This window comes from Crocodylus porosus, unplaced genomic scaffold (assembly GCF_001723895.1).
Source record: "Crocodylus porosus isolate Cpor-Errol unplaced genomic scaffold, CroPor_comp1, whole genome shotgun sequence".
Lineage (NCBI taxonomy): Eukaryota > Metazoa > Chordata > Crocodylia > Crocodylidae > Crocodylus > Crocodylus porosus.
The window spans coordinates 2,921,915-2,933,483 of record NW_017728933.1 but is presented as its reverse complement, the minus strand read 5'-3'; the positions used below and the strand labels follow the sequence as shown (position 1 = coordinate 2,933,483).

At 46.0% G+C, this 11,569-nt stretch overlaps 1 protein-coding gene across 3 annotated transcripts in view; it reads left to right on the top strand.

Annotated features, from left to right (window-relative positions):
* Positions 1-11,569, top strand: part of ADD2 (adducin 2) — a 79,543-nt gene that overhangs the window by 57,269 nt on the left and 10,705 nt on the right. For all 3 annotated transcript variants that reach the window (XM_019545974.1, XM_019545975.1, XM_019545976.1), the window contains exons 5-13: positions 120-200; positions 1,001-1,150; positions 1,979-2,122; positions 3,179-3,277; positions 6,617-6,793; positions 8,490-8,747; positions 9,151-9,270; positions 10,333-10,422; positions 11,170-11,335. In XM_019545974.1, the coding sequence (XP_019401519.1) occupies positions 120-200; positions 1,001-1,150; positions 1,979-2,122; positions 3,179-3,277; positions 6,617-6,793; positions 8,490-8,747; positions 9,151-9,270; positions 10,333-10,422; positions 11,170-11,335 (1,285 nt within the window). The remainder of the gene's footprint in view (positions 1-119; positions 201-1,000; positions 1,151-1,978; positions 2,123-3,178; positions 3,278-6,616; positions 6,794-8,489; positions 8,748-9,150; positions 9,271-10,332; positions 10,423-11,169; positions 11,336-11,569) is intronic.

Here is an 11,569-nt window from a genome sequence, read left to right as displayed (position 1 = left end):
CATGCGCGTGGCTCTCCTCTGGACTGTCTGTCTCTTACAATCCAAGAGCTGGGATCCAGTGGGGGAGTGGGAATCTAAAAATTACCTACTTAACCCTAACAGCATATTTCTTTTGGTAGCTGCGTGTCAGCAAAGAACAGGATCATTTCTTGATCAGCCCCAAAGGCTTTTCCTGTAATGAAGTCACAGCATCCAGCTTGGTGAGTCTGCTAAGATATGCCTCCCTGCTCTGCAATCCCTTTCCCCTCTCTCTCCTGTCCATCAAGCAAACCAGGCTCATAATTCTGGCACTGCATTCAAAGAGGTTGAGGGCAGAGATGGTAAAAAAGGGGTAGAATGCATGAAATTTTGCTCCCAAGTTCACAAAGGCCTCAAATTTGTAAATATATGTATCCCTGGTATGTGGGAGGAAGGAAGATGCATGAAAATCCCACCATTTGTTCAAAGTTTTAAACTTTAGGTTAGAAATTTGTAATATTCTGACTAGTTCCCTTATATATATGGAAGCCCTATCTGCCCACTGAGCCAGAGCTGGCTTCCAAGGACTAAGGTGTTCCACATGCACCTGCAGCCTGAAAGCCTGCAGAGCACAACTGGTTTCAGCCAAAGGTCCAGAGGATCAGGCTGAGACAGTACCCAATACAATTTTGTTCTAAAAACATGGAACATGGTCCCAGAAGACTTGGGCTCTCTTCCCAGGGTTGTTTCCAGGTGGCCGGGTGACCTCAGACCTCTCCAAGCCATAGCTTCCCCACTTGTAAGATGGAGATAATGATACTGGTCTGCTTTGTAAAGCCTGTGCTTAATGTTTGCAAAGGGTTTGAAGACTCACAGAGGGCATGTGATCTAGACAGGTGGAGAAGCAGCCTCAGGGAAGCATGCTCCCACACTGCAGACCCATCTGGGCCATGGGATGGAGCTGCCCAAGAACAAATGGGGGTGACCCACTGTAGGCAGGCTCTGTGCTTTCATGCTGTCCCACTTCATTTCCTCACCATAGGTTAAAGTGAACATCCTGGGTGAAGTGGTGGAGCAGGGCAGCACCAATTTTGCAGTGGACACACGAGGATTCAGCTTGCACTCAGCCATTTATGCGGCCAGACCCGACGTGAGATGCATTATCCACTTGCACACGCCTGCCACCGCTGCAGTAAGGAATCCCATCCATCATGCTGATGGCCAGTTTGCCAGGGCAGTGGAAAATCGGAGAGTGCACCCCTCCCAGAGCTATGTATACCAGCTCTGCGACTGATTTATAGAGCAGCTTCTGCCTTGTGGGAGAACTGCCTGCCGCCTGCTTTCATGGGCAAGCAGCATGCTGTTGATGCACCCTCACATTTGATAGGGCTGGGCTACGAAGCCAAGAGGAAGAGAAGGGATAAAGGTGTCAAGGTTCCTGGGGTAACCCCCATTTCACAGTCACTGTGGAGGTGAAGGGCCTTATTAGCTTGTCATAGCACTTTGATGATATTTTCCCATTCTGTTATTGAAGAAATACTTTTACCATCCAATTTCACAAAAGCATTCTGCCTCTGCACTGATGCAAAACCTTTAAGGGCCACAGAAATGGTGGGAGGTGGAAAAATAAGAGACAAAAGGCAAAAATGCAACTGGTACAAAATCATCATTTTTCAGGGGTGCCTTACTGCTGGTGCTAAGGATGGATGGTCTTGCTCCATACTGATTTCTTAGTGACAGACCCACTCATTCTTCACAGTTTCATGCACCCATGGTCTGATCAACTGATGTTCTGAGGATCTAATCCTAGGAAGTATCCAGCAATACAAATCCCACTGATTTCACAGACAAGAGCTGTCAAGACCAGATCCATAAAAGTGCTACTGTTGGTCCTTTCTCCCACTACATAGTGGCCTGGAAGCTAAAAATGAACTGTACAGGCATGTTAGTGCCTGCATAAGGGGACCAATATGCTGATTCTTCTCACTGGCATCCTACTTGCTTTCTCTCTGTTCCCCAGGTATCTGCCATGAAATGTGGTGTCCTGCCTATATCTCATGATGCATTGCTGGTGGGCGATATGGTGTATTTTGATTTCAATGGTGAGATGGAGGAAGAGGCAGACAGAATTGAGTTACAGAAGTGCCTTGGACCAACATGCAAGGTTAAGAGAAACTACACTCCTCAGATAATAAGATGGATCTATAATTATTTGGCTTAGCTGCTAAGGGCATAGCTGTGGGAATGTTTCACTGGGTGTGGGCTGAAGAAGCATTCAGATCAGATCTGGGTTGGTGTGCAGGTTCTAGTTTAAGACCACATCAGGACTGAGGTTCCCATGCTGACCTGGCCTGAGGTTGTGGCTCCAAATGTGAGTTAAGGCACTGGGTGTTAGTCTTGTCAAACTTGGCCCACACAACTGCTCTGCTGTCTCAGTTCCCTCATCTGTGGGTGCATCAACACATACACTTTACTGTGGAGTTGACTAATTAGCTCCACAGGAAAGCGTCATAGTCTACGTGTGCACTAGTATTATGGCAGAGTAAATTAATTAGCTCCATTGTAGGATAGTACTGTCCTCAGGTAGTACTACTGGAGACAGTACTATCCTGCAGCAGAATAATTTGTTCCGTCGAAACACCTGTGTAGACAGAGATGGGCTGGCTGGGGCATGAGGGTGCTAAAGTGAGTGGGCTGCCTCCTGGCTGGCCCTGCACTTTAGCACCCTCGTGCCCCAGCTAGTCCCTTCACCAACCAACATCACAACCTGGGAGCCCAGTGCTGACCCCCCAGGCCTCCCGCCAGCCTGTGGCTGGTCTGCCGGCCCAGCTCAAAGTGCTGTGGTTCCGGGCACACATGCATATGCTGAGCCCAGGAGCAGCTAACTCTGGTGCAAACTGCACTGGAGTTTATTTTGTCACATTACTAGCATGTGTAGATGCACCCTAGTGCATAGCAGATCATGAGGATATACCTGTTGCTTAATGCATTAGCATTTGAAAAGCTTTTCTGACACCCCCGATACCGCAGAGAGCTGGGTACCACGTGCAGAAGCTGAGAGTAACATAGCCAATAAGCCAGATGAGGTATCTGAACTCCTTATCATCCAGGAAGTGGTAGAGAGATTTAGACTTCTCCCTGGACTGGTTCTTCTCCCTCATACAGACATACATTTGTTGGTGATGACCATTTTTTCAGCTGGCCTTTTCTCTTTTTGCAGATCCTGGTGCTGCGAAATCATGGAGTACTTGCTTTGGGAGATACCGTGGAAGAAGCATTTTATAAAATCTTTCACTTGCAGGCAGCTTGTGAGATACAGGTGAGACTCTCCAACAGGGCAGTCCTTTGGACAACACCTAGGGAGGCGAATGCACGTTTCCCAAATTGCTTCTCATTTCAGCATGCAGTTACTGGGCTCCCAAGCACTGCCTACCATAAACATCGCACTGGTCTACTCCCAGTATGTCTACTGGTATGTGAATGTGGCCTGGACCACTGTAGTACCAGAGTACCTCCAACAAGTTAAACACGCCAACAAAGTTTGTTCTCCCTTCTAATCCTGACAGCAGTTTGATAGGTAGTGGTAAAGTGTAGAGTCAGGCCTGCATTGTGTCTATCAGGGAAGTTTTTTCTTTAAATGAACCTCTGACTCCCCTGTATGCATATTACTGGGTAAGCTACAGCTTTCTAAAATAGCCATACCAGATATTAGATCTTGCAACAGGATCACTGCAACATTTCTAAACATGAAGCTGGACTAGTCCAGTGCTTTTCTGTGTATGGTTGGCAGCATGATGGCAACAGCTTGTTTTGCACTTGACACTTGGGAGATTCCCCCCCTGTGGGGCAGATCAAGGTTTGCAGGCTGGTATAGAGTGTGGGTACGTCTACGCTGCAGTCATAACTATGATGTAATCTAGCTTGAATCTAGCTGGCGCAATTAACAACAGCAGTGGCACAGACTTCAGCCTGGGCTCTAAGAGACCCCCCGGGAATCCTTGGGTTGCTTAAGTGCTGCCTCTTTGCTGCGAATGGTACCCACGCTATGTAGTTCAGATCGATCGAGCTCGGGTGTGTCTGCCCATGCTGCAGTAACACAGTAGAAACATACATCCACCCACTGGTGTGTTGCAGAGGATGAAAGCTCAGCCTTCCTTGACTCTGTCAGTCATCTATCGCCCTCTAACGGTCCAACTCTGGAACAGTTTCAAGAGGAAAAACAACATTTTTTCCAAGATTTTTTGGAGCTTTTTGGTTTTCAGAGAACCCCAGCTAAGCCTTGAAACTGCTGCCAGCAGTTTTCTCAGTAGTTGGAAGCTGGCTTCTCCTCGGATATCAGCTGTGGTTTTGAATGAGACTTCCAGAATTGCTTGGCACTAGAGTAACTTGTTCCCATTGATATCAACACAAGTTCTGTCGTTACTGAGAACAGATATTGTTCACGATAGAGTGTTTCTGATGAGCCCCGATATCTAAACATCCCTCGTTCAGCAAGCACTGATGTAGGGGCACAAAAGCAGCCAATTCCTGCATGGCTTGCTACAGCTGTTTGTTACCTATGTGCAATCCCGTAAAGTGCATGGAGCTGTAATGATGAATAAAAGGCAGTGGGCTCTGCTTGGGATCTTGCATGCAGTGGATTAACTCAGGAGTAATTTCAGTGCAGTGAATGGAGTTAGTGCTCCTAAAGCTGAATATACTGTTCAGCATGACAGAGCTGTGACATGTTCTGTGTGCTAGTTTCAGGAGCACTCCCCTGCTGTGTACAATATGAATACAAACTAAAAATAATGTGGCACAGCTCAGCCCAGCCCCAACCCAAAAGGCGTTTTGGTTTGTCTGCTTCTGGCTATACAAGAACTGTACTTAAAACAGTAATTTTTTGGGGTTTTTTTTTTTTTAATAAGAACCCGAAATTTGATAAAGGCAATACATCCGTTTCAGTGTGTAGCTCAGATTAAGTGACTTTTCTGTAACTGGGGGCTTTGGCCAAATGTTAACAAACACTAACTGTGCATATACAAAAGCAGATTTAGAAAACTGTCCTCTTTTGCAAAATCAACATGAGCCCAGATATGAATATAGAAATATGCTTACAGCTTGCAAGCTTCAGGTCTTACTTAGCTCAGCCCTAGAAATTGCTGCCATGCAAGCACATGCATACATACACATACAGAGAACCTTTTTTAATTCAGGAAAAACAGATGTAGAGTAGGCAGGATGTAGTGGGATGCTCAGCAAAGGGAGTAAACATTTGTTTAGCTTCGTATGCACCCTGTGGGATGAACAGGGTCTTTAGAAACATGTAGCTGAAAAAGCTGAGCGGTTCCAGCAAAGTGGGTGTTCTGTGCATGGAAGAGGTGGCCTCAGGTTGTTTGTGATAATGCCACAGTCTCCACTGCTTGGTTTGGCTGCTCCTTGCTATATAAGAGCTGCACTTACTACAGAAAAAAAAAAAATATATATATATATATATTTTACTAAGAATCCAAAATTTGACAAAGGCAGTACATTCATTGCAATGTATAGCTCAGATTAAGAAGTGATTCCACCAGCTGCTGACATCTTTATCAGCATCACTACTCAAATCTCTGCCCTGGCTTCTTGCCTGGAGCTACAATCAAGTCTAAAACCAAGACCACCTACAGCAATTGTGTAGTTCCTTTGCATGTCATTCCCCCCCCCCCAAAAAAAACAACAAAAACAAACCCCAACATCTTGTCAGCAAAGCTGGAAAGCACAATCCAGTAATTACATTGTCCTGCTTGTCTCTTCTTAAGCAGAGCAGGGCCAATGCCCTGTAGGAAGGCAGCAGGTTTAATTGTGTTTGTTCTGCAGCAATGTTGCAATCATGGCCATCCGTTATCAATGCACTCATCCTCCCCTCTGTGCATCGACCTAGTTCCTCAGTTGGAAAAATGAGGTCAGCGCATTACTGAGGCTGAGCCTGGGAGTCATCAGCAGGTGCCGGGCTAGGAATCCAGGGCGCGCACTTTGCAGCCTTCTAGATTGCCACATGCAGCCATGTTGACAGAGGAATATTGCTGCTGTCACTGGGAGTCCTGCTTCTTACTTCGCTCCTGGCTCTCCAGTTACTGAGTCCCCAGGGGAGTAGCTGCTGCTCCCGTATTTGCATTCGTGATGTTTCTGGTGGGTTCTTGGCTTTTGTTTCAAAATGGGCACTTGCACTGCCTGGCTGGTTGGCAGGCAGGGAGTGCCTTTGGGGGAGTCTAGGGCTGTTCTATGTTGATTTACACCTCCCTGGGCCTTCCAAACTAGGGCAACTCAAGGGACACACTGAAGCTGAGATGTAAATAAAGTGGACCCAATTCCACTGCACATGAGCAGTATGTGTGACTGCACAATTAGAGCTTCAATGGCAAGGGAGTCTTTTCACTGCTCCAGTGTGCCCAGAATCCCACCCTAGTGGAAGACAGATTGGGATGGTGGGTTACAGCTCAGCTCTAATGGCTTGATTTCAGTTCCCTTCCACATGGAGAATTCACACCTAGCCAACTCTAGCCAGCAGTCTTTCCACTCTGCTACCTGAGAAGCCCAAAAGGGATGGAAACCAGCAGAGAACCTGGCTTTATCCATGTTTTCCTGACTGCTTCTGTGATTCCACCTATGTCAGTAGGTTCTCTGTGCTCTGTTTCAGGTCTCAGCCTTGTCTAGTGCTGGAGGAGCTGAGAATCTTATTGTGCTGGAGCGGGAGAAGTACAGACCCCACGATGTTGGGTCAGTCCGATGGGCTGGGAGCATGTTTGGACCCATGCAGAAGAGCCGCCTTGGAGAACACGAGTTTGAAGCTCTTATGAGAATGCTAGACAACCTGGTATGACCACTTGGACTTCCCAGCTGTCACTATAGTGTCCCCTCATTCGCTGCAATTCTCTCTGATTTCAGTGTCCATAAGACGCCACACTCTTCTCACCTTCTTGTACTAAACAGGCCTGTGATGTTGCCATGCAAAGCTAAATATTTGTTTATTTATTTATGCCACCCGGGGGGCTGTGTGGCTTATAGTAAATAACAGGCGAGCAAACATTAGAAGAAAACAACTTTAAGAAGGCAACTAGAATAGCAACATAAAACAGAAACCCACTAAATAATATCCCAGCCTAGCTTTGTTTGCTCTATGCCTGTAAAATATATAAATAGTCACTGTGTTTCACTCCTGCAAGGCATTCCATTAAATATACACTCTAGAAAGGATGATTGTATTGTCAGAGGCATAAAGTACTTTGCAACTCTATACGTCAGATATATGATCTCCAGATAGAAAGTGGAGTTGCCCTAACATTAATTGGAATGGAGGCTAACGAAGCCATTAGCATTTCCAGTTACAGGCGATGGACTATCCAAATACTTTCCTTTGGACAAAGCCCCCAGACCAAGAATCTGGACTTAAAAGTCCATGAAATATGGGACACTGAAGCCCCCAATCCAAACCCTAAGGCCTGTTTGTGAGCCAAGATCTACATTACACCTAGAAAATCTTTTCCCATCAGATCCACTGCTCTCCCAGTCACTGTTCCCTGCCATGCATGGAGCTGGCATTTGAAGCATCTTTCTCTGTATGCACTGATTGTGCCAGGGCAAAATGAATGACTCCGCACTGCAGCAATAGGACTGTGCAGCAGCAAAACCACATTATTGGTCTTTGAAATCTGGGTGCTCTATTGGGACTTGTAGCAAAGAAGGGCAGTGAATAGGAGGCCCTGCTGTTCTGGGTTTGAGGCAGTTGTGGTTCATGTGAGGTTTGTGGTCTGTGTTTACTGGACCTATATATATATATAGATATACACATTATCCTTTACCAAATCTGCCATGTTATCAGTGCAGTACAATGCTATTCTGTTCCTTGTTTCTGGGACTCTGAAAGTTACAGGTCTAGTGCTGGGCCTGATTATTCTCCAACCCCAACTTTTAAAGTTCATAAACACCACTCTTGTCAGTGGAGCCATCCTTTACTCACACCCAAAGAATCAGACCCTCTGACCGTCTCTTCCCCAGAACTCCACAGAACAAACACACCGCTTGTCTATTAAGACTCTGACACAGTAGTCACAGGAGCTGCACCCTTGGTATCAAAGAGCACTCTGCTTTGCCTCTCTGTGAGCTAGTAATCTATGGGGGAGCCAGCCAGAAGCAAGACATGCTGCAGACTCTCGTGGTTGGAGAATAGACCTGGTCTCCAGTGTAGGTTTGTCTGCAGACGGACAGACAGCTAACACGGCTGGTCCGAACTGGTATCAGCCTTTTTCATTGTTTTTTATTATTGCGCAGGGAGTGGGGGGCAGACAGATTATGGTAAATCATTTACAGAGCATCTAAATTTGGAAAAACAAAAGATGTTTGCAAACATTGCAATTAAAAATATGCCCCCAAAATTTTCACGCAGCCAAAATAGAGTAGAGCTGTTTTACATCCTGTAACACCGTTCTCTCAACTTTTCCCCTGTTTCAACCAGCCCCAAAAGCTAGTGTTCGCAACTAAAACACACATTCTGTGTATGTATGTCCTTCTAGGGTTATAGAACAGGCTACACGTATCGTTACCCATTTGTCCAGGAGAAAGCCAAACATAAAAGTGACGTGCTAATCCCTGCCACTGTCACAGCGTTCATCTTTGATGAGGAGGCTGCTCCCATCTCCACCCTCCGACAGCACGCTCAGAAACAACAGAAGGAGAAAACCCGCTGGCTAAACACGCCCAACACTTATCTTCGAGTCAATGTTGCTGATGAGAACCAAGGAAATGTGGGCACCCAGAGGAGCAAAACCACGGTACAGGGGCTCTGAACAGTTTGAAATTTTACAGCTGAATGGTGTTTTTCCTCCACTCACAATTGCTGATTTGGGTCAACTTCACAAATTTCTGTCCATCTCACCAAGTCTTTTCAGATGTGTTGGAGCAGGGAGTGTGGGAAGAAGCAAATACTGAAAAAAAAAAAAAAAAGATTTTTTTGTCCTGACATTTTTGAAGGGCAGCATTTCAGTTTTATTTGAAACAGAAAAGCTGTAAAGAGCCCAGACGGGAATGCCCGTTAATGTTAGAGTGTCCAAAAGTCTACTTTGGGTCAGAAATGAAGGGTCATATTTTTTCCCAGTCTTCATGGCATTGTGGGTCTCATTTTGATCCATTTTCTCTTCCCTTTCCCTGACATTTCCTGTTCTTTTTGTCCACCAGTGGATGAAGGCCGATGAGGTGGAGAAAGGCAGCAGTGGGACCCCCATCCGAATTGAAAATCCCAACCAATTTGTGCCTCTCTATACCGACCCACAGGAAGTGCTGGAAATGAGAAACAAGGTATGGCTTCATCCCCACATCCTGATGGCCTCCTAAGAATTAAGATCTCATGGGCTGACTGAGATACAGCAGAGTCCTTTGAGGTTCCATTGCAATGAAACATCTGGAAGCAAGAGATGAGACAATTTTGTCTTATTTCTCTTAAATGTTTCATCTGGAAAGATAGTGCTCATGAAGGGGTCCAGACGGCATCTCCAGAAATCCAAGTCGTTCACGTACTTCCAGAGCAGTTAGTGTGGGAAGCAGTTGTGCAAGACATATCCCTTCCCTAACATCACTTTGTAGATAACACCTTGTAGATACCACTCAGTCACAGTCTGAAAGACCCACCTTCCTGTAATCCATTCAGTTCAGAAGCAGCCAGCACAGGTTCCAGAGTGCCAAAGTGATGCCCAGCTTAGCTAGCCACCAGCTCAGTAGTTCTCAGCCTTAATGGACTCAAGGCACCCTTTGATAGACTCTAGGCACCCTCAGAAAATGCCAGCCCTTCACTTTCATTTGTTTTTTGACTACAGAAAAAATAATAAAGCCATTCCTTTGTTGCAAAGAACTCAGAAGGACCACAGCAGGTCAGAATAGTTTTAACACAATGGGTTCCTATTTGAAATCTTGGGGTTTATCTTGTGAATCACATTTGTACACCTTACAGTGTGTGTGGCACCCTGCAGCACCCTTAAAAGAATCTCAAGGAACCCCAGGGTGCCACAACGCCCTGGTTGAGAGTCACTGCACTAAGTGCTAGACAGAAACATGCTGGTTCATTCCATACTGGCCAATGGAACAGTCACCAGATGGTAAGAGCATTAAGGGACTACTGAACTAACCTGGATTTGGGTGAACAACGCAGAAGAGAGAATCCAGGGACTGAACATCCACTTCCACACATGAGTGCATGGTGCTACCATTTTAACTGGTGCTATGTCACTTGTTCCTATCCCTGATGCAAATGACACCAAAGCAGTGGTGAATCAAGGCACACTCTGTTTTTTGCTACTTCCTTAAGTCATTTAGTCCTTCTGGTACACATCAGCTTTGACTTGTGTATTTATCTGTTGCCTACAGATTCGAGAACAGAACCGCCAGGATGTGAAATCAGCAGGACCCCAGTCTCAGCTGCTAGCCAGTGTGATAGCAGAGAAGAGCAGAAGTCCGGTACTTACATTAACAATATAGCATATTTATCATATCCTGTATCATTTTTCATAATAATAGGGATGGACTGTTTGGGAGCAAACCTCTTCCTTGCCCTTCAACCAAGTCAGCAGCCCTGTGCACGTTACAAGCAAATAGGTTCAGATCTGATTTCAAATCCAACACACAACTTCTGCTACTGCACCAAGTTCAAGGGACCTCTAATCTGAGCTAGCCCCTTTTCTCTAGTTATAAGGGTCAGTCTGAGACACCAGCTGCAGGCACAGTGGAAGGCAACAACTTAGGGGTACCAGGAGAGTACTTCTGGGAACCAGGGCAGAGGCACAGCAGGGGGGCTCATGAAGTCTTGGTGAGAATGTAAGTGCCTCTCCAAGCTGTGACTCCATGGAGGGCAATGTCAAGTGGAGATGCACATTGATGAATCTGGTAGCTTGCCTCCCCCTGCAGCAGCCTCATGGGATACTTCTGCCACATGGAGCTAAGTTTCATACCCCAGAGGAGTTATCTCCTCACCAGTCTCCCAGAATCTCTTCTGCTTTTACGCAAGGTGGAATTGTCCAAAAATGGTTTCCCATTGGGACCTGAAGGAAGGGTTGTGTTGGCCTCAAGAGGCACGTGCTTGAACAGTGTGCTTGACTCTAGGAAAACTGAACCTTGCTAGTGACACAAGAAGGTGCTTAGGATAGTTAATTGGCTTTTAAGACCAGCCCTAGGGTGCAGACACTACAATGTTGTGGTTGGTTTCAGTCTACAGAGAGTCAGCTGGCTTCCAAAGCAGACATGGAGACAAAGGATGGACTCCAGGAGGAGATACCTGCTGAGCCAGAACCCCCCAACCCATTCAGCCAGCTAACAGACCAGGAGCTAGAGGAATACAAGAAAGAAGTGGAAAGAAAGGAACTGGGACTAGACGGTAAATCTCCTGTGGGGAGGAACAGCAGTGGTTTCTTCAGTATTGCGAGTTGGTATAAATATGTGACTCAGAAGCAGAGCAAAACAAAAGGCTCTGTTTTTTGGTAGCTTTTAAGGTGTTGATGTTTGGTTTTGTTCCCTCACTGGAATGAGACAAAAAGTTTTGAGATGTTTCTCTGAGAATGAAATTATGCAAAAATGCCTGCTTTTGGCTAGAAAGTGCGTGGGAACCTAG